The sequence below is a fragment of the Salvelinus fontinalis genome, chromosome 10, assembly GCF_029448725.1.
Source record: "Salvelinus fontinalis isolate EN_2023a chromosome 10, ASM2944872v1, whole genome shotgun sequence".
Lineage (NCBI taxonomy): Eukaryota > Metazoa > Chordata > Actinopteri > Salmoniformes > Salmonidae > Salvelinus > Salvelinus fontinalis.
In genome coordinates, this window is record NC_074674.1 from 11424346 (window position 1) to 11448478 (window position 24133).

Sequence of the window (24133 nt, forward strand, 5' to 3'; positions counted from 1 at the left end):
TCTAGACGTACACATGTTCATAAAATACAATCGATGGCCGTAATCACCCCCTACCCACATCTAGCTAAGTGGATGGGTCACTATTGTCTAGACATGTACACATGTTCATAAAATACAATTGATGGCCGTAATCACCCCCAGACACACCTACTAATTTGATGGGTCATGTAATAATCGGGCCGAAGTGGAGTCGTTTTTGTTTAGATATGTAACTAGCTAGCTAAACAATGAACCGGCATAACCCCAACTCATACTACTACCAATACAAATTGTCTTAGCTATAGAATGAATATGTAGGTAGCTAAAGCTAACAAACTAGGTTCAATGTGAACCAGCTAACATTATCATATAACTAGCAATACAAAATTAGAAACTTATCTGGAAAATGTAGCTAGACTTTTACCTGTATACGTGGATGAACGCTTCACGGCAGACTGGAACCATTTAACTTTGTTTTGTTTTTAGCTTCAACTTGTTTGGCCAGCTTTGTGTGAAGTCACTCCGGTTCACACTGACCGTGGCGTGTGCAGAAACTGGCCCATCACTTTGTCTACTGATCTGTCGGTAGCACCTGCTAAATTCAAGACAACATTGTTGAGAAAAGTAGCAAAACTTTTGTAGTTCTCGATGGCTAACGTTATGTCTTTTAAAAACGGCGCCGTAGAAAGGACTGTCAACACATACTGAACAGCTCACGTTATAGACAGAAGCGTGCTACATGGCCGACCAATCCAAACTCAACTCAACGTCCAGCCCATACATTCTCAGCTAATCATGGCTAGTGGTAAGGGTCCTGTCTTCTTCCATGGCTAAACAAACTGAGCTCGTAATTTTAACAATTTTATTCATATTTATGGAAGGAATACAACTTTGTTATTAAGGCACATGAACGTTCACATGTTCCAAAAGGCATTTCTGCCAAACAACGCATTTTGATAAAAAAATGTTTAGTCAAATGCTGCTCCTGTGAAGTAGTGATGTGTGACACACGCCTAGCTTCCTGAAACGAGTCATATATATATATATATATATATATATATATATATATATATATATATATCGAAGGAATGAGCGTTACACTGAGGTCTGTACTCTGGAGTGGGATCGATTTGGAGGTGGAGGGCACGTCATTGGTCTGGGGTGGTGTGTTACACCATCATCGGGCTGAGCTTGTTGTCATTGCAGGCAATCTCAATGCTGTGCGTTACAGGGAAGACATCCTCCTCCCTCATATGGTACCCTTCCTGCAGGCTCATCCTGACATGACCCTCCAGCATTACAATGCCACCAGCCATACTGCTCGTTCTGTGCGTGATTTCTTGCAAGACAGGATTGTCAGTGTTCTGCCATGGCCAGCGAAGAGCCCGAATCTCAATCCCATTGAGCACGTCTGGGACCTGTTGGATCGGAGGGTGAGGGCTAGGGCCATTCCCCCCAGAAATGTCCGGGAACTTGCAGGTGCCTTGGGGGAAGAACTGGCAAATCTGGTGCAGTCCATGAGGAGGAGATGCACTGCAGTATTTAATGCAGCTGGTGGCCACACCAGATACTGACTGTTACTTTTGATTTTGACCCCCCCCCCCCCTTTGTTTAGGGACACATTATTCCATTTCTGTTAGTCACATGTCTGTGAAACTTGTTCAGTTTATGTCTCAGTTGTTGAATCTTATGTTCATACAAATATTTACACATGTTAAGTTTGCTGAAAATAAACACAGTTGACAGTCAGTTGACAGTTTTTATATATACTTTCATTTAAAAAAAATCTACTTGTACCGGGGGACCTTCAGACAAGTCTTGTGAGGTATGTGGGCATCCTAGAACAAAGCCAACATGTACGTGTTTGTTAGAGTCTCATCTCTCCATAGAGGGGTCATAATAATTTGGATGCTACAGACGATCTCGTGAGAAGACAGATTTTCATGATGTCTCATGATCTGACAAACACTGCTCTAACTCTGTCACCTTTCACTACAGATACATTGTGTGTGTTACATAGGAGGTTGATTAGGACGCATCCAATGCAACAACAAAAAACATCTCTAGCTAAAACTGACTTGATTTGTATGGGATGTTTTTTATTATGCTAATTTGATTTCTGTGCGGGCGCAGACATCGACCTTAGGAGGTTAACCAATCACAGACCCCATTTAAGATTGCACATTCAGCAAGTCACCAGCAGAGGGAGTTCCCTTTGAATCCATTTTTCCATTCACTGTGTTGGTGGTGCTTGTAAAAATTTGACATACCTTCAGAATTAGCAGAGAGCCCACTCTGGAAATGTGATGTACTTGTGGAGTATATTGTTCCAAACAATATGTCTTGAAATAAACAAATTCAAAAAGGCTAGTTTAATAAATGAATGTGAAAATTGTATTTTAGAATCAAGACATACTCCATATTTTATAGCACAGTATAAGTAGTATAATGGCACCAATATGTTGTCTTTATCACGTTCACAGGTCATATGGTTTTACAGAAGACATGTATAGGTCTAAAAAATGCCATTTTTATCATTTTTTTTTTTTAAGTGATAAAAATGTAAAAAGAATTTCAAACATCATTCCTCCCAATGAAGTTCGAAAACTATTTTACACCCTTTGCTTGTCCACACTGAAAATAGTCCTCGACCAGAGTATTATGCATCTCGAATTAGCCCCGTTTACAAGGAACCCCTCTGGTGTGTTCTGTTGTTACGACCCTCTCCGGGAGTCTTCTCTTTGCGATTTGCACATTATCTACTTAAATGAGTTGTGCAATTTGTAAAACGTCGTTCCCAGGTGGGCCCTAACGAGGACTCGATGCTCGCAGCTGGACACCAATGTGCTACGTTTAGTTTTTTGCTCGAAGAACAATGCCTAAGTAGCCCCAGCCATCTCACATCTTCAGCGCATGAGGCTAAGAAAAGCAATTTGTAATTTGATAAGGCTATTTTTAGGCTCGTAAATCGTCTTACTCTGATCGTAATTGGCTTAAATTAACATAATCTATATAGGATGCACTCATTGTGCTGTTGTCCCAACAGATGGCAGCCATTAATAACAGGTGTTAGTGTGGGCATGATGGATAAGTTATTATAGAATATGTACATGTACAGTGCCTTCGGAAAGTATTCAGACCCCTTGACTTTTCCCACATGTTATGTTACAGCCTTTTCTAAAATGGATTAAAGTATTTTTTCCTCATCAATCTACACACACTAGCCCATAATGACAAAGCAAAAACAGATTTTTAGAGTTTTTTGCAAATGTATAAAAAAAATCTAAATAGAGCTTTTTTTACAGAACTACTCAGACCCTTTGCTATGAGACTTGACATTTAGCTCAGGTGCATCCTGTTTCCATTGATCATCTTTGAAACGTTTCTCCAACTTGATTGGAGTGCACCTGTGGTAAATTAAATAGATTGGACATGATTTGAGTTTAGAGTTTGCCAAAATGCACCTAAAGGACTCAGACCATGAGAAACAAGATTCTCTGGTCTGATAAAACGAAGATTGGCCTGAATGCCAAACGTCACGTCTGGAGGAAACCTGGCATCATCCCTACGGTGAATCAGGGAAAGATTAACAGACCAAAGTACAGAGAGATCCTTGATGAAATCCTGCTACAGAGTGCTCAGGACCTCAGACTGGGGTGAAGGTTCACCTTCTAACAGGACAACGACTCTAAGCACACAGCCAAGGCAACGCAGGAGTGGCTTCAAGACAAGTCTCTGAATGTCCTTGAGTGGCACAGGCAGAGCCCGGACTTGAACCCGATCGAACATCTCTTGAGAGACCTGAAAATATCTGTGCAGCGACGCTCCCCATCCAACCTGACAGAGATTGAGAGGATCTGCAGAGAAGAATGAACCCTCACTCCCCAAATATATGTGCCAATCTTGTAGTGTCATACACAAGAAGACTCAAGGCTGTAATCAATGCCAAAGGTACTTCAACAAAGTACTGATTAAAGGGTCTGAATACTTATATACATGTGATTTCCGTTGTAACTTTTTTACACATTTGCAAAAAATGTCAAAAAACTAATATTGATGTGTCATTATGGGGTGTTGTGTGTAGATTGATGAGGGGGGAAAACAATTGAATCGATTTTAGAATAAAGCTGTAATGTTACAAAATTTGGATAAAGTCAAGGGGTCTGAATACTTTCCGAATGCACGGTATGTCTGTACCTCTACCTAAATAATTTACTCTAGATTCTGGGCTCGGGTATCATGCCAGTCTTTGCTTTAGGGCAGATTGTTTTGATTTGTTTCTGATTGGTTTAAAGTTCTATGGGCTGGTGTGTGACTGGTTTTTGATTGGGTAACTACGGTGGGAACAGTGCACGGATTTCTCTCTTCTCTTTTTCCAAGTCTGCTATTACAAATATAGCTGTTAACTATGGGGAGAAGGTACAAATACAAGAACCTTTCTCCTATTTTTCAACATTCATCCTCTCTCTGTTCTCCCTCCTTGTCCCTGTCAGATCGAGTCCCTCCCGCCGGATCTGTTCCAGTGCAAGAAGCTGCGCACCCTTAACCTGGGCAACAACTGCCTGCAGACTCTGCCCTCGCGCTTTGGCGAGCTGACGGGCCTGACCCAGCTGGAGCTGCGGGGGAACCGTCTGGAGTGCCTGCCCGTGGAGCTGGGAGAATGCAGGCTGCTGAAGAGGTGCGGCCTAGTGGTGGAGGAGGACCTCTTTAACACCCTGCCCCCCGAGGTCAAAGAGCAGCTGTGGAGGGCCGACAAAGAGCCGGTCTGAGGAGAGACTCCAGAAAGCCTAAGGAGAGGAGGAAAGCGGGAGAGAGAAGGGGTATTGGGCAGTGGAGGATGATGTCATTTTAAATCAGAAGCCATCCTCCAATTTCTCCCTCCACCAGCCTCCACTGGTATCGGGAAGGAGAAAGGGGTGAGAGGTGTCAATATTTCTGGACGTACATTTAGAGAAGGATGGTTGGTTGGTGTCTTGGTTTTACTGGCTTGAATTTGTTTTTTTAGGTCCACAAGATGCTCTTTAACAGACTAACCAGACATAAACCTCTCTGAGATCGTGGCCCTTTTTTAGTACTGAGTCGTCTCCGTATAGACAGAGACCACAAAGGGACAAGGGGTTACAAAGCTAAGCAGTACCCCCACGCTTCGCCCATGTGGTGAAAATAAAAACACACACACTCCTAGAACTCAAAAATAGTATCTTCTGCCTAACTGATCCACTGCTAGAAAGCCAGCGGTCAACATGAAAGAGACGCTGTATGGGAGTGGAAGGCTCATGTAGCCTACCAAGCAATGTGTGTGTGTGCCCTGTTTTCCATCATCTTCACTTTAAAGTATACAGTCCACAAATACCAGCAGTATGTGTTTATCCAAACGGCAGTGAGAGGACACAGGATCCGACTGGCTTAAGGGAACACATCTCGATGGCCAATACATCCAAAGCAGGGCCCTGTTCATTAGCCACCAAATGGAAGAAAATGGTCTGAAACCGAGGGACTATCAATAAGAAACACACATTTTTGTTTTCTGTTGCTAAATGTTTTGAAACGTTTGATACTGTGCCCTAATGAAAATGATGGCTTATACAGTACACGTTATTGTGCAATATATTCTGCCGGGAAATCAAAGAAGAGACACTTTTATCGATGGGACTTGTAGTAAACAACATAATTTGGAGGGAAATTGCCACCTCAGCTGATTCCTTCAAGACCAGCCAGGCAACTCTTGTTACTAATATGGCCTTACCTTTTGGGTGCTGTGCTGTACGTCCCACATTGTCTATGATTAAAACCATAATGTTCATGATTTTGCTAAATATGCAGACAAATGTATAGCTGTTGTAAAATTGTTTCGAGCATAGGCATCGATGGTTTTATTTTTCTCACCAACTGTCCCGAGTTATTTTAGGAGAGGAAAGCCTAACTTTGGAGGAAAGGGAGATTAATTCATCTTTGTTCACACAATTATTTTCATTTTATGTATTAACTACATATGCCATTTCCCTTTTTTCGCAATGTTACTTAGCGATGAAAACTTTCCAGCTAGGTGTTTTGAATCTAGCTCTGTTCTGAAAAGTTAGCGGTTTTGGATTTGATAGTAAAAGGGAGGGCCCAGATGTGAATGAATGGAGCAACGCTCACAGAGTAGGAGTGCATCAGAAAGGAGCAAACGATCCCAGAGCAAAGGCTCGCTGGTTGAGACCAATGATCTATATAAACCCTGGCTTGCTGATGCTATGTATTGGCCATTGAGAGGCCACTGGTCGGTCATATTGGCACTCCCCAGTAGGAGCAGTCCTCTATAGGAATGCATGGAATTCTATAGTAAACTCAGCAAAAAAAGAAACATCCTCTCACTAAACTGTGTTCATTTTCAGCAAATGTGTAAATATTTGTATGAACATAAGATTCAACAACTGAGACATAAACTGAAGTTCCACAGACATGTGACTAACAGAAATGGAATACTGTGTCACTGAACAAAGGGGGGGGGGGGGGGTCTAAAAATCAAAAGTAACAGTCAGTATCTGCTGTGGCCACCAGCTGCATTAAGTACTGCAGTATATCTCCTCATGGACTGCACCAGATTTGCCAGTCCTTGCTGTGAGATGTTACCCCACTCTTCCACCAATGCATCTGCAAGTTCCCGGACATTTCTGGGGGGGGATGGCCCTAGCCCTCACCCTCCGATCCAACAGGTCCCAGACGTGCTCAATTGGATTGAGATCCGGGCTCTTCGCTAGCCATTGCAGAACACTGACATTCCTGTCTTGCAAGAAATCATACACAGAACAAGCAATATGGCTGGTGGCATTGTCATGCTGGAGGGTCATGTCAGGATGAGCCTGCAGGACGGGTACCACATGAGGGAGGAGGATGTTTTCCCTGTAACGCACAGCGTTGAGATTGCCTGCAATGACAACAAGCTCAGTCCGATGATGGACCCTCCACCTCCAAATCGATCCTACTCCAGAGTACAGGCCTCGGTGTAACGCTCATTCCTTCGACGATAAACGCAAATCCGACCATCACCCCTGGTGAGACCAAACTGCGACTCGTCAGTGAAGAGCACTTTTTGCTAGTCCTGTCTGGTCCAGGGACGGTGGGTTTGTGCCCATAGGTGACGTTGTTGCCGGTGATGTCTGGTGAGGACCTGCCTTACAACAAGCCTACAAGCCCTCAGTCCAGCCTCTCTCAGCCTATTGCGGACACTCTGAGCACTGATGCAGGGATTGTGCATTCCTTGTGTAACTCGGGCAGTTGTTGTTGCCATCCTGTACCTGTCCCGCAGGTGTGATGTTCGGATGTACCGATCCTGTGCAGGTGTTGTTACACGTGGTCTGCCACTGCGAGGACGATCAGCTGTCCGTCCTGTCTCCCTGTAGCGCTGTCTTAGGTGTCTCACAGTATGGACATTGCAATTTATTGCCCTGGCCACATCTGCAGTCCTCATCCCTCCTTGCAGCATGCTTAATGCATGTTCACGCAGATGAGCAGGGACCCTGGGCATTTTTCTTTAGGTGTTTTTCAGAGTCAGTAGAAAGGCCTCTTTAGTGTCCTAAGTTTTCATAACTGTGACCTTAATTGCCTACCGTCTGTAAGCTGTTAGTGTCTTAACGACCGTTCCACAGGTGCATGTTCATTAATTGTTTATGGTTCATTGAACAAACATGGGAAACAGTGTTTAAACCCTTTACATTGAAGGTCTGTGAAAGTTATTTGGATTTTTACGAATTATATTTGAAAGACAGGGTCCTGAAAAAGGGACGTTTCTTTTTTTGCTGATTTTATTTCAATTAAATGTTTCACTACAAAATTGCATGTATTTAAGAATTGTTTTGTTTGTAGTAGGGAAAGTAACATTAATCCCCCCAAAAAGTGTACTTTAATATTATTAATCTCCAAAAATTATGCTTTAAGGAAAATGTTTATATATTTTTTCATTTTCTATTTGTATGTTTAACTCACATAAGTATGCATTAAGGTGTCTGTAATATAATACATGTGGCAAAAACGAATGTAGACATTAATAAATGCATTTCTATAGCTTCTAAAATATTTTTTATAACGGTGGGGGAGTACCAAGATGGAGCTACGGTGGCTTCAACATAGCACCCCCCAACAGTCATCTAGTGTATACATATAAATCGTTGTTCGACTACAGACATACTGTATAGTCCAAGTATTCCTCTCTGACTTGTTCCAGGCTTTTTAGAATATTTGAAACTGCAAACAGGAACAGCTCTCATATGGACTCCGGGTCATTCCTTAACAGGGCTGTTATGATTGATGACCAAAACTGATCTGAGTGCCAGAGGATTTAATCTCAGGGCTTCACTGGAGAGCTCATTGATTCACAGCTTTAGTGTGGCGCGGGCTTGAAAGGGTGAATATGATAACAGTTAGCGCTGACTGACTCAGAGTAGGTAATAGAGATTCTGCAAATAAAACTGTATAATATATTTCAGAGTATTTCTCTTCTTTGCTGTGGCCATATATAGATGTATATAATTAAAGTAATACTTTAACGGCCTTATAGCGTCACAAAAAATCACCCCTCTTCATGTAAGCCTCTTTATGTTCAGCTGAGGTGATGGTTACATGCTATTGTTTTGTATCACATCTAACTCTGCTTCATGTACTGTTTTTACACTGTTAAAACATTATTTTAATTAACTATTTATATCTAACTCATCTCTCTAGCTTTTTATGTCCTTTCCATGCCCCTCCCCCAACAAGCTAAAATTAATATCTGTTTTGTACTTGTCCTGACCTTCGACACAGTGGCAACACTTTCACCTTTGAATCACAAGACTGCAGACCTTCCCCCCTAAATGCACATTGAACATCTATCCCCACCCCACTCCAGCATGTCACCATAGAGGGAACAGGCGAGTTAAAGGACCGGTGGTGAGGTCAGCCAAGTGTTTACAGAGCAGTGGAACCTGGAAGTGTGTGTGTGACCCGCAGAAAATATCTGATTACATGATGACTCAGGCCCCTGTAGGAACGGTATCTGGCTTTACATGTTGCCCTTAACGACAGATCTAGGGTCAGATTGCAATACCCTCAATTATGAGCTTAGTCATTAGGGAGATTAAATAGTATGTGATCTTGTATCAGTCTTTGGGGAAGACCTCTGCACCTTCCCCCACTGTGCCGGTACTTTAGGTAGGTCGTCATGCCATGGTCCCAACAGTTGATGCATATCCTGTCACTTTTTTTGTAATCTCCCATCAGCAATGTGCCGGTTTTGCATATTTTACATACAGTACCAGTCAAAAGTTTGGGCACCTACTCATTCAAGGGTTTTTCTACATTGTAGAATAATAGTGAAGACATCAAAACTATGAAATAACACATATGGAATCATGTAGTAACCAATAACGTGTTAAAAAATCTAAATATTTTGAGATTCTTCAAAGTAGCCACCCTTTACCTTGATGACAGCTTTGCACACTTGGCATTCTCTCAACCAGCTTCACCTGGAATGTTTTTCCAACAGTCTTGAAGGAGTTCCCACATGCTGAGCACTTGTTGGCTGCGGTCCAACTCATCCCAAACCATCTCAATTGGGTATATTTTGATTTGTTTAACAATTTTTTTGCTTACTACATGATTCCATATGTGTTATTTCATAGTTTGTCTTCTATTATTCTACAATGAAGAAAATAGTAAAAATAAAGAAAAACCCTTGCATGAGTAGGGGTCCAAACTTTTGACTGGCACTGTACATGTCCACAAATTCCTTTATGTAAACATGTTTCTGCAGAATGACTGACAGCTTGCTTTCACAAGCAAAATTCTAATTCTCACAGAAATGGTCTTCATTGCTCCATGGGATGCATGCCTTGCTTCGACAATCCTTTTGTGCATCCAGTGTGGGTGGAGCGCCCCCGTGTAAGCACTGGGTAGGCCTTAATTTTGTAATGTAAGAAAAGGGTTCTACGGTTGTGTATTACCATAAAAATATCACAAATGTCTGTCCATGAAGATTAGAGAAATGAACGGCGTTCTCAATCCATAATTTGGGTAGCATACCGAATTGTGGTCTTTTACATAGTCTTAGCAGCTTTGATGCTTCTCATGCGTATGTATTGTACATGTTTAGGGGCATAGTTTCTCAGTTAGCAACTTATTGTTGAAATCCTAACAATGAGCATATGCATAAACAGGCACTACCTCAGCGTTTCTTAAACTCGGTTCTGGGGACCCAAAGGGGTGCACATTTTGTTTTATGCCCTAGCACTACACAGCTGATTGAAATGATCCAAGCTTGATGATTAGTTGATTATTTGAATCAGTGGTGGGAAAAAACCAAAACGTGCACCCCTCGGGGTCCCCAGGATCGAGTTTTGGAAACCCTGCACTACCGGCTGAAGTTCATGATAGAGTTAAAAACCTATAGAAACATTTTAGGGAGGCTGAGGTAGAAAAAATGCTTTTTACTTTCATTACTTAATGCACTTGGCTTAGCTACAAAAAGTGCAGGTGCAAAAGGTTGACACGGTAAGATGGCATTAGTTAAATAATAGCTCAGCAGCATGACAAATGGACATGGACAAGGCATGCTCTCTCAGTGTTGGAAGGCCCATGGAAATTCAGAATGTGTGTTTGTAAAAAAATATATTTCTTATAAGCCATACGTATTTGGGTGGTTGACAGGCCAATGATACATATTTCAGTCAGCCAACTGAATGAGTTTTTACTCTGTTTTGTGTTCACTCTGATTCAGAGGGGTTGGGTTAAATGCGGAAGACATTTCAGTTGAGTCAACTGACTAGGTATCTCCCTTTCAATCTAGAACAGGGCTGGCTGGCATTGTAAGGCCCCGAGTGTGCTCTATGCTGGCCTTTGTTCCAGTCAGATTTTGGTTCCTTTCCATCTTCTTTGATCAGTGGATGGTTATATTCATCTCAACCTACACATGGTATGCCACGCACAGTGGCATACTATAATGTTCTTGTTTCATTTAAGTGCAGAATATAACGTGGACCTGTGTCAAAAGTGAAAACAAATAACCATCTGTATTTCTTCATCACCATTATGGTTGCCCACTTTGTTGCCAAAATGAGTGAACACTAGCTTTCGAAGTGGAGAAATGATGAATGCCCCAGGCCCTTGTAACAGTGGGAGATTTTAGCCTTCACAACCCCACGGCAGGTTTTTACCGCTCCTTTTTTACTATTCTGATACGTTATTTTATTATTTATTTCCTGTAACGACATGTATGGCAAACGAAAAACATTTGATTTCAAAGTGTTTTTTGAAAAATGTACACAGCATATAATAATAAAAAGATATTTGGGAAAAACTGCAGTTTTTTTCCTTGTAAAATCATTATGTTACGCACGCCTCTGAGAAGAGGGAACGCAACTCCCTGCTACAACTCAACTCTCTGAAGTGCAAGAGGTATGGACTGTAGGTGCGAGTAAGGATGACACAAAAGCAGAATTTACCGTTTACTAGAATTTATTTTCTTACACGGTAATATGGGGAAAAGGGGCTGGACGGAACCAAAGCAAAGAAAGTAAATATCAAAGTTCCCCCTCTCCTATCTAACCTGCCTACCCACTTAACTTACCTAACTTAGCACCGTCTGGTGCCCTAACCAAAATACAGGGGGTGGTCCGCCCAGGTCTTACCTAGTGTGCCTAGACAGTAAATATACTACGGGTATATGTATGCCCGCGGGCCTCTTGCCTAAGCAAGTAAATTTGCAAATAAATTCATTAAAAATCCTACGATGTGATTTTCTGGATTTTTTTTTCTAATTTTGTCTGTCATAGTTGAAGTGTACCTATGATAAAAATTACAGGCCTCTCTCATCTTTTTAAGTGGGAGAACATGCACAATTGGTGGCTGACTAAATACTTTTTTGCCCCACTGTACATAGTCTCCATTGTCCTTTATAGTCATAATTTACGTGAGTGAGTGACCCCCGGCCTGCTGTCACCTATGTACATTGTCAGCTGCATCTGGTTACTTGTCCCTTGTGAAATTATGGGCAGAAAGACAAATTCAACTCCAACTTTCATGAAATCAGATAGCTTGTTCATCACACAACCATTTGATGTTGCCAATTATTTTAATGATTTCTTTAAATCAAATGTGGTCACATACCCCCGAATACAACAGTGAAATGCTTACTTAAAAGCCCTTATTAACCAACAATGCAGTTAAGAAAAATACCTAATAAAAAATAAAAGTAACAAATAATTATAGAGCAACAGTAAAATAACAATAGCGAGGCTATATACAGGGGGTACCGGTATATAGTCAATGTGTGGCACTGGTTAGTCGAGGTAATTGAGGTAATATGTACGTCTAGGTAGAGTTACTACCTAGTGACTATGCGTAGATGATAGAGTTGCAGCAGCGTAAAGGGGGGGCATTTGATTAGATGTTCAAGAGTCTTATGGCTTGGGGATAAAAGCTGTTTAGAAGCCTCTTGGACCTAGACTTGGCGCTCCGGTACCGTTTGCTGTGCGGTAGCAGAAAGAACAGTCTATAAAGTCTGAACATTTTTAGGGCCTTCCTCTGACACCCCCTGGTATAGAGGTCCTGGATGGCAGGAAGCTTGGCCCCAGTGATGTGCTGGGCCGTACGCACTACCCTCTGTAGTGCCTTGCGGCCGAGCAGTTGCCATACCAGGCGGTGATGCAACCCGGCAGGATGCTCTCGATGGTGCAGCTATATAACCTTTTGAGGATCTGAGGACCCATGCCAAATCTTTTCAGTGTCCTGAGGGGGAATAGGTTTGTCGTGCCCTCTTCATGACTGTCTTGGTGTGCTTGGACCATGTTAGTTCGTTGGTGATGTGGATGCCAAGTAACTTGAAGTTCTCAACCTGCTCCACTACAGAATGGGGGCATGCTCGGCCCTCCTTTTCCTGTAGTCCACAATCATCTCATTTGTCTTGATCACGTTGAGGGAGATGCTGTCCTTGCACCATATGGTCAGGTCTCTTGTCGGTGATCAGGCAAACTTAATGATGGTGTTGGAGTCGTGCCTGGCCGTGCAGTCATGAGTGAACAGAGAGTACAGGAGGGGACTGAGCACACACCCCTGAGGGGCCCCCGTGGTACTGATGGTACTTCATTGGCAAACTTAGGCAGGAAATGCCAAACACGAACAGTGAGCCTTTGTACTCAAAACAAATCATTAAAGAAAATAATTGCAAGTTATATTTTTGTAAAGTTAGCTATTGATCAATAATGACAAACCTCCTGGCAATGACAACTTATATGGAAAGCTACTGAGGATGGTAGCTGACTCTATAGCAGTCCTAGCTGTCATATCTTTAATCTGAGCCTAGATTAAAGTCTTTGTCCTCAGGCCTGGAGGGAAGCCAAAGTCATACCAAGAGTGGTAAAGCGGCCTTTACTGGTTTTAACAGCAGACCTATCAGCTTGCTGCCAGCTCTTTGCAAACTGTTGGGAAAAAATGGTGTTTGACTAAATACAATGTTATTTCTCTGTAAACAAATTAACAGAATTTCAGCATGCAGGTAGCAGGTGGCAGCTAGCCTAGTGGTTAGAGTGTTGGACTTGTTGCAAGATCAAATCCCTGAGCTGACAAGGTAATAATCTGTTATTCTGCCCCTGAACAAGGCAGTTAACTCACTGTTCCTAGGCCGTCATTGAAAATAAGAATTTGTTCTTAACTGACTTGCCTAGTTAAATAAAGGTAAAATATATATTTTTTTTAAAGAAAATGCTTATAGAGGGCACACAACATGTACTGCACTGACACAAATGACTGATGACTGGTTTAAAGATATTGATAATAAGAAGATTGTGGAAGCTGTCCTGTTAGATTTCAGTGCAGCCTTGATATTATTGACCATAACCTGTTAAGAAAACATAAGTGTTATGGCTCTTCAAAGTCTGCCATATCGTGGATTCAGAGCTATCTAATAGAACTCAGAGGGCTTTAATGGAATCTTCTCTAATGTCACATATGTAAAGTGTGGTGTACCGCAGGGCAGCTCTCTAGCCCCTCTACTCTTTTCTATTGTTACCAATGACCTGCCACTGGCATTTAAAAAAGCATATGTGTCCACGTATGCTGAAGATTCAACCATTCAACCAATCAGGGGTGTAAAATACTTAAGAAGAACTTTAAAGTATTTTTACTTAAGTATTTTTGGGGGGTATCTGTACTTTACTATTGTTAACTGTCACGGTCAAAACATATAGATGAAATGGTTGTAAAGATGGGGAGAGGTCTGTCTGTAATAAAGAGATGCTCTGCTTTTTTGACACCACACTCCACAAAGCAAGTCCTGCAGGCTCTAGTTTTATCTTATTATTGTCCAGTCATACGGTCAAGTGCTGCAAAGAAAGGCATAGTTAAGCTGCAACCGGCCCAGAACAGAGCGGCACGTCTTGCTCTTCACTGTAATCAGAGGGCTAATATTAATACTATGCATGCCAGTCTCTCTTGGCTAAGAGTTGAGGAAAGACTGACTGTGTCACTTCTTGATTTTATAAGAAACAATGTGTTGGAAATTCATATTTTTTGCAGTCAACGTACACACTGCACTGACACACACACTTACCCCACCAGACATGCCAACAGGGGCCTTTTAATCGTCCCCAGGTCCAGAACAAATTCAATGAACCGTACAGTATTATACAGAGCCATGTGTGCATGGAATTCCCTTCCATCTTATACAGTGCCTTCAGAAAGTATTCAGACCCCTTGACTTTTTCCACATTTTGTTGTGTTACAGCCTCATTTTAAAATGGATGACATTTTTTTTCTCAACAATCTACACACAATACCCCATAATGACAAAGCAAAAACTGGTTTTTAGACATTTTTGCTAATTTATTCTATATAAAAACATATCTTATTTACATAACTATTCATCCCCATTGCTATGAGACTCAAAATTGAGCTCAGGTGTATCGTTGGTCATCCTTGAGATGTTTCTACAACTTGAATGGAATTCAATTGATTTGACATGATTTGGAAAGGCACACACCTCCCTATATAAGGTCCCACAGTTGACAGTGCATGTCAGAGCAAAAACCAAGCCATGAGGTCGAAGGAATTGTCCGTAGAGCTCCGAGACAGGATTGGTATTGAGGCAGATAGATCTGGGGAAATGTCTGCAGCATTGAAGGTCCCCAAGAACACAGTGGCCTCCATCATTCTTAAATGAAAGATGGTTGGCACCACCAAGACTCTTCCTAGAGCTGGTTGCCCGGCCAAACTGAGTAGTCGGGGAGGTGAGTCAGAGAGGTGACCAAGAACCTGATGGTCACTCTGACAGAGCTCCAGAGTTTGTCTGTGTAGATGGGAGAACCTTCCAAAAGGACAACCATCTCTGCAGCACTCCACCAAATCAGGCCTTTATGGTAGAGTGGCCAGACGGAAGCCACTCCTCAATAAAAAGGCACATGACAACTCGCTTGGAGTTTGCCAAAAAGGCACTGAAAGACTCTCAGACCAAACAAGATTTTCTGGTCTGATGAACTCTTTGGCCTGAATGCCAAGCATCACGTCTGGAGGAAACCTGGCACCATCCCCACGGTGAAGCATGGTGAAGGCAGCGTCATGCTGTGGGGAATTCTTTCAGCGGAAGGGACTGGGAGACTAGTCAAGATCGAGGCAAAGATGAACAGAGCAAGGTACAGAGAGATCCTTGATGAAAACCTGCTCCAGAGCACTCAGGACCTCAGACTGGGGCGAAGGTTCACCTTCAAACAGAACAACAACCCCAAGCACACAGCCAAGACAACGCAGCAGTGGCTTCTGAATTATCCCGGACTAGAACCCGATTGAACATCTCTGGAGAGACCTGAAAATAGCTGTGCAGCAATGCTCCCCATCCAACTTGTGTAGAATACTTTCCTGTCATTTCTCAGGAGAATGAAACCTTATGCCTGGCAAATGGACTTGGGATGTGTGATCAGCTGAATGACCACTACTATGCTTAAACATTCAGATATCGAAATAGTATTTTTGAGACGATTTTTTTTTTAGAATACGGCTGTAATGTAACAAAATGTGGAAAAAGTCAAGTGGTCTGAATACTTTCCGAAAACACTGTATAGTGTAAGGGAAGACCCCCAAAAATGAATGGCATCTTATTGGCATTGGGCCAACCATATTCACAATCGCAAATAGCCTATCCATCAGCCTATCCATTTGGTGATGGTAAATTACTGTTTGAACTTAATGGAAATAGGCACTGCCCCTAAGACCCCCTATGACCCAGTTGTAACCACTTCCGGTTACTCCAGGAATCTTAGAATCAACACGGCTAATCGTTATAGTGGCCTGATGGATTGTCATTGAGGACAGGTTGATATGGCAGTCATAACTCACATAAGCATCAGGTTGAAGTTAGGGCAGCAGGCAATGTATTCCTGTGGGGAGAAATGTCAATGTCAACTGTTAGAATAAATACTCCCTGTTTTCACTGTTAAGGGTTAAATCCACATGGTCAAGGTTAGGCTGGGAGGGACCTTAGGAACGTTCCTGTGGTTGAATTGTGTTTCTAGCCTCAACGGTTCTGCCACTGTCACTGAAAAGCACCTAAAATTTAGGTCAGGCTTAATTTTGGGCCTACTTTTTTGCACAGTTGCTGCGGTCAGACCGAGCAAGCTACGGTCAAGTGGGGCACCCCATGGAACTCGGTACGGCCTAGAGATTATGGTGATGCCATTTGTTTCCCATTCAGTGATGATTTTAGCCTGCCCAATTGTTGATTTCCGCCCTATTTGATGGTAAAGTTCATACTTCCCATTTAGGATATGAAGGGGACCATTCAATCTTTTTCATGTTGAGATCTGTAGGTGACCCTGAACATGTGGCAAAAGGAATTTTGAAAATTGCTTGCACAGAAGTTGAGTTAGAGCATAACATGTAAACCAATGTAATCATAAGGGAGAAACTCGATTGTGTCAAACTACATCAACCGGCAAGCGCAGCTAGAATAACTTTGTGGCTTATCCACCCCAACCTTCCCCCAATGACCCCAGTCGAAAACGGCGTCACTGTGTGACCCAGAGGCCACAATATGTCAAAAGCATGCTGAAATCATTACTAGTTGGGCTTCATTCTGGGCATACCTTTTGCACAGTCGCTGCGGTCAGACCTAGAAACTACGATGATGACAACACTTTCAGTGATGATTTCAGCTTGTCCCTTTGGTAATGGTAAATCACTGTTTAAACTTATTGGAAATGGACAATAAATCAGCCATCAAGTCAGCCATCCATCAGTCAATAAGATATCATACTGGCACCAAACAGATTTGTACTGACACCAAACCCACTTTATCCAACTCGTTTAGAATCTAACCATCACATATTTCAGAGCCGGCCAAAATTCACAGCCTGTTTGGGATAGGGGGCAACATTTTCACTTTTGCATGAAATGCGTGCCCAGAGTAAACTGCCTGCTACTCTGTCCCAGATGCTTATATATGCATATTATTAGTAGTATTGGATAAAAAACACTCAGAAGTTTCTAAAACTGTTTGAATGATGTCTGTGAGTATAACAGAACGCATATGGCAGGCGAAAACCTGAGAGAAATCCAACCAGGAAGTGGGAAATCTGAGTTTTGTAGTTTTTCAAAGCTTGGCCTACCGAATATACAGTGTCTATGGGGTTAAGTTGCACTTCCTAAGGCTTCCACTAGATGTCAACCGTCTTTAGAAACTTGTTTCAGGATTCTGCTATAAAGGAGGGGGGAATGGGAGCTGAATGAGTCATGGGTCTGGCAGAGTGTCTCATGCTCGTGATGCGCGCTCCCGACAGAGTTAGCTCTCATTCCAGTGCTTTGCTACAGACAATAGAATTCTCCGGTTGGAACATTATTGATGATTTATGTTAAAAACATCCTAAAGATTGATTCCATACATCGTTTGATATGTTTCTACGACCTGTAATGGAACTTTTCAAGTTTTTGTCTGGACGTAGTGCTCATGAAGATGGATTACTGGGCTGAACACGCTAACAACTAGTGGCTATTTGTACATAAATGATGGACTTTATGGAACTTTGTGGAACAAATCAGTCATTTATTGTCGAACTGGGATTCCTGGGAGTGCATTCTGATGAAGATCATCAAAGGTAAGTGAATATTTATCATGTTATTTCTAACTTCTGTTGACTCCAACATGGCGGATATTTCTTTGGCTGGATTGGGCTCTGAGCGCCGTACTCAGATTATGCTTTTTCCGTAAAGTTATTTTGAAATCTGACACAACGGTTGCATTACTGTTTGGGCTGCAGGGGCAGTATTGAGTAGCCGGATAAAAGGTGCCCATTTCAAACGGCCTCGTACTCAATTCTTGCTCGTACAATATGCATATTATTATTACTATTGGATAGAAAACACTCTCTAGTTTCTAGAGTAAAACAGAACTCCTTTTGCAGCAAACTTCCTGACAGGAAGTGGAAAATCTGAAATCGATGCTCTCTTCTACGGGCTGCCTATTAAAGTCCTTGAGATTTATTCGTTTAGATGCACTTCATACGTGTTCCACTAGATGTCGACAAGGAGTGAGAGAAGAAATGAACTGTGTAACTTGATCTGGGCTCGTATAATTGCTCTTTGTATGACGTGTCACCAGTTTCCTGTTTTCTGGAGAGCGCGTCAAGGGACCTGGATTTGCCTTCTGATAAGCTGTCGTTACGGACGACTAATATCTCCGGCTTTGATTTTATTTGATACATGTGACAATATCATCGTAAAGTATGTTTTTTCAATATAGTTTAATCAGATTATTGACATTTTTTCGGGAGTTTTGCCGTGTTCCGTTCTCTTCCGTTTGTTGACATGGAGAGATTCGCGCCACTTGGCAAGTGTGCTTGCTAAATCGAGAGGGAAAAAGGCCGTTCTAAATCCAAACAACGATTGTTCTGGACAAAGGACCCCTTGTACAACATTCTGATGAAAGATCAGCAAAAGTAGGACCCATTTTATGATGCTATTTCATATATCTGTCGAACATGTTGTGCTAGTCGTTTGCGCCCAGCTTTTTGGTACTCTCTCGCTATACCTAAGCTGGATGTCGTAATGAAGTTATTTTTAGAATTCTAACACGGCGATTGCATTAAGAACTAGTGTATCTATCATTTCCTATACAACATGTATTTTTTTGTTATGTTTATGAATAGCTATTTGGTCAGAATATGTGTGTCAGAAAAAGTGTCAGAAAAATATCCGGACGTTGTGGGAAAAAGATGCTACGTTAGCACAATGTATAACCACTGATTTCAGCTCTAAATATGCACATTTTCGAACAAAACATAAGTGTATGTATAACCTGATGTTATAGGACTGTCATCTGATGAAGAATATCAAGGTTAGTCAAAAATTATATATCTTTTGCTGGTTTGTTACGATCGCTAACTTTTACTGCTGGGGAATGGCTTGTGTTTCTGGCTATTGTGGTAAGCTAATATAACGCTATATTGTGTTTTCGCTGTAAAACACTTAAGAAATCGGAAATATTGTCTGGAATCACAAGATGCCTGTCTTTCATTTGCTGTACACTATGTATTTTTCAGAAATGTTTTATGATGAGTATTTAGGTATTTGACGTTGGTGTCTGTAATTATTCTGTCTGCTTTCGGTGCAATTTCTGATTGTAGCTGCAATGTAAACTATGATTTATACCTGAAATATGCACATTTTTCGAACAAAACATAGATTTATTGAATAACATGTTATAAGACTGTCATCTGATGAAGTTGTTTGTTGGTTAGTTTGGTTGGTTCTTGGTTAGTTAGGTTGGCTTTGTGCATGCTACCTGTGCTGTGAAAAATGTCTGTCCTTTTTTGTATTTGGTGGTGAGCTAACATAAATACACGTGCTGTTTTCGCTGTAAAACATTTTAAAAATCGGACATGTTGGCTGGATTCACAAGATGTGTACCTTTCATTTGCTGTATTGGACTTGTTAATGTGTGAAAGTTAAATATTTCAAAAATATATATTTTGAATTTCGCGCCCTGCACTTGAAGTGGCTGTTGTCATATTGTGGGCGGCCTCGGGCTTGCAGCCAGAAGAAGTTAAGGAGAAGTCTATCTTTAATTCTGTGAATAACACTTGTATCTTTTATCAATGTTTATTATGAGTATTTCTGGGATTTCTGTGGCTATCTGCAAAATCACCGGATGTTTTAGAATCAAAACATTACTGCACGTAACGCGCCAATGTAAACTGAGATTTTTGGATATAAATATGCACATTATCGAACAAAACATACATGTATTGTGTAACATGATGTCCTATGAGTGTCATCTGATGAAGATCATCAAAGGTTAGTGATTCATTTTATCTAAATTTCTGCTTTTTGTGACTCCTATCTTTGGCTGGAAAAATGGCTGTGTTTTTTTTACTTGGCTCTGAACTAACATAATCATATGTTGTTCTTTCGCTGTAAAGCCTTTTTGAAACCGGACATGATGGGTAGATTAACAAGAAGTTTATCTTTCATTTGCTGTATTGGACTTGTTAATGTGTGAAAGTTACATATTTCAAAAAAATATTTTTGATTTTCCCGCGCTGCCTTTTCAGCGGAATGTTGTCGAGGGGTTCCGCTAGCGGAACGCCTGCGCTAGAAAGGTTAAAAGCCTAAAAAAAAATTAAAACACGTAGTTACGTTCCCTGAAAGAGCTATCAGAGAGAAGTGTGTAGGGTCCGTCTCCATGGGCTGAGGCAGTTTCAATGCACCTAGTGTTGTGATTCTGTGACTTTTATAAATGTCGTCATTTTCACGACGTTAAAAATGAATTGAAGATATTGCAAATGGACAAGGCTGTTTCCGCCTTAACGGATTCGCCTTAACACGCCTCAACTGGATCTATTACTTTTCTTTTTTTAAATAACGTTTGTTTTAGCATCATGAATTGGACGATGTACAATTTCTCGTAAACTACGAGAAATAAATGGCTAATTCTATTTTCCTTACACCATAGGTTTATGTACTTTGACGTGAAGCGGTCAAATTAGCGCTGTATTACCGTTTTCAATCCCACAAAATGTGCATTAACTCAAAGAGCATTGTGGCCTCAATGCGATCTTATTTCTGGGCTAAAAGTACATTCGGCCACCCCTGTGCTCACCAAGTTTCGTCTTTGAAGTCTGTTCCGTTTACGAGAAACGGCCATGTCCATTTGGTTATGAAATGTCCATTTGCCATATACAGTCAGTCGCCATCTGGTGGAATTTTTCGGTACAGCAGAATTTTTTTAAACAAAAAATTATATCTTGGAAATCGAGTGTCCTGGAAACTTTATTTTTTCACTTCCTGGAAGACCAGGCCTTGGGGGGCGACCTGAGGCCGTCGGCCAATTTTAATAGCACCCCCAGACGTCTAGTATGGGACTATGCCCTATGAAAATCCTCATCAATCATTAGGGGGCTGCCACATGCGTTCCTTATGTATGCAAGTGAACAGAAAACTGGTTTAAGAAACTAATAAAGCAACACCTCACGGCACAACGACTCACCCCCATGTGACCTACTTGTTGTGTGTATGTACTGATATAAATACACACACGTGTAACTGATAGATGCGCACGCGCGCACACACACACACACACACACACATGTTCATGTTTTTACATTTATGTCAATTCTAAGGTCTTTTGTCTGTAAAGTCTTGATGTGTCGGACCCCAGTAAGGCTAGCTGTCGCCATTGGCGTCAGCTAATGGGGATCATAAGAAATAAAATAAGCAGGGAAATGCTGACTTCTTCATAAGATCAGCTTCTTATTTGAAAAGGGTGTTTTGGATGATACAGGTGAGCCTTGTTATGAATTAATGTTTTTCTGTCACCTCACTGAGATGTGATGCAATATAGAATGTGATGTGCTGGTTTTATTGACTGGCAGCATGTCACTTGCTTTAGGAGATTTCACCATGCCAAAAGAAAGCTCTCTCAACAAATTGGACACAGTGAGTTGCAAGTCCTGATTGATTCGATTTTGTGCTTATCTTGCAGTACTTTTGATAACATTTTGACAAGACTCTATAAGATAGATCCAGTAAGTCAGCAGCAGTGGGTCATAATCTATTCATGCTCCTATTTCGTCTCCAATATCGCTCCATGCCTATGAGCCTTACACAGAACTGACACTCATTCACCTAAGATTCAGGTAAGATTTCCCAGCTAGTTCGTAATCCACACGACAGATAGTCCGACTGATACAGTTTAACACTGAATACTACACACTGCTCTGTTTATGTCCCCCATCTCATATCAACCCCATGAACTGTTTCACATAATTTATGATAAAAAGGGCAGTCCTTATTTACAATCACAGTTCAGTGAGTGTGCATAGAGCCAATGCAACAACAAACAAAAAAACAAGGGGTCAATGCAAATTGTCAGAGTAGCCATTTGATTAACTGTTCAGCAGTCTTATGGTATGTGGGTAGAAGCAGTTCAGTAGCCTTTTGGAGCATTTATTGGTGCCAAGACCCGGGACTGGTGATTTAAGCATATCTCAGCTGCTCCTCTTTTGAGATTTCAAAACAACTTCAAGAAAATTGAGAACGACTGACATTGTCTCAAACAGATTTTGAATTACAAGAGTTAGTATGTAATTCAAACCATGGTCTCAGTTGTATCAACTTGACTCCCCCTTCCCCCTATTAGGTGGTATCACCTGACGTATGGAGCGGACCCCTGAAGGCACCTATCTCCTGCAAGACTTTGTTGGGAGAGAGCCGACCTACGATGATGTCACGACTTCCGCCGAAGTCGATCCTTCTCCTTGTTCGGGTGGTGGTCGACGTCACCGGCCTTCTAGCCATCGCCGATCCACTTTTCATTTTCCATTTGTTTTGTCTTTGTTTTACACACCTGGTTTCAATTCCCCAATTACTTGTTCATTATTTAACCCTCTGTTCCCCCATGGTTTTTGGGAGTGATTGTTTGTATGTATACGGTCCGTTATTGTGGGCTAGTTTATTGTGTTGTATTTATTGATTCCTTGAGTAAATTACGTTCCTTACTCATATCTGCTGTCCTGCGCCTGACTCCTCCACACCAGCTACACACAGGCTGATTTACAGAATCACTCACCCGAACGAATGGAGTCAGCAGGAGCAGACGCCTTCCCTGTGGCGGTAGAAGAGCGCGTCCAGCAGCACGCGGCCATGTTGCAACATCTGGGCACCACCATGGATCGCGTGCTGCAGATGATGGATCGTTGGGAGAGAGGAGGAGGATTTCCAGCGCCTCCACCAGCCCCACTACCGTCGACCCCACTGTCCACCCCTCCTTCACCCTGTCCCAGCGGGATTCGGCTCGCGCTCCCGAGGGAGTATGAAGGGACGGCTGCCGGATGCCAGGGATTCCTACTACAGCTGGAGCTCTACCTGGCGACTGTCCACCCGGCTCCATCGGGACGTGAGAGCGTGTCCGCCCTCGTCTCCTGCCTCTCAGGCAAAGCGCTGGAGTGTGCCAACGCCGTATGGAGTGACAAAGACGGACCATTACGCAGAGTTCGGGTGAGCGACTGATCCACCTGAGGCAGGGGACGAGGAGCGCGCAGGATTTTGCATTGGACTTCCGGACCCTGGCCGCCAGCGCAGGATGGAACGACAGGGCCCTGATCGGTGCAGTCTGCGCGAGGACGTACGTCGGGAGTTGGCCTGCCGAGACACAACCCTCACGTTGGACCAGCTGGTGGACCTGTCCATCCGGCTGGACAACCTGCTGACTGCCCGCGGACGTCCGGATTGGGGCCTGTCAGTTCCATCCCCCAGCACATCCGCTCCGACGCCCATGGAGCTGGGAGGTGCTGCACTTAGGGTGACCAGAGGAGGGGCCATTCTCTGCACCATATGTGGCTGCAGAGGGCACACTGCTGGTCGGTGCTGGGGGGGGGTGGGGGTTCCTCAGGGAGTCGAGGCAGCAGGCAGGGCACTGTCGTGTCACCCCAGGTGAGTCGGCACCAGGCTCACCCAGAGCTCCCTGTTGCTCACATGTATGTGGTTATCAAATTTCCTGAGTTTTCCCCGCATTCCCAGCATAAGGCGATCGTAGATTCAGGTGCAGCTGGGAATTTTATTGACCGTTCTTTTGCCCATAGTTTAGGGATTCCCCTTGTTGCCGTGGACATGCCCTTCCCTGTGCACACCCTAGATAGTCGACCATTAGGGTCAGGGC

General features: G+C 42.5%; 1 protein-coding gene across 4 annotated transcripts in view; it reads left to right on the forward strand.

The window, feature by feature from the left end:
• LOC129863612 (volume-regulated anion channel subunit LRRC8A-like) overlaps positions 1-24133 on the forward strand; it is a 63124-nt gene that overhangs the window by 31212 nt on the left and 7779 nt on the right. For 3 of the 4 annotated variants that reach the window (XM_055935719.1, XM_055935718.1, XM_055935720.1), the window contains one exon: positions 4473-8441. The exons of the other annotated variant lie outside the window; for it this stretch is intronic. In XM_055935719.1, the coding sequence (XP_055791694.1) occupies positions 4473-4748 (276 nt within the window). In that variant the 3' untranslated portion in view covers positions 4749-8441. Of the gene's footprint in view, positions 1-4472; positions 8442-24133 lie in introns of those variants that run through there. 4 annotated transcript variants of the gene reach the window in all.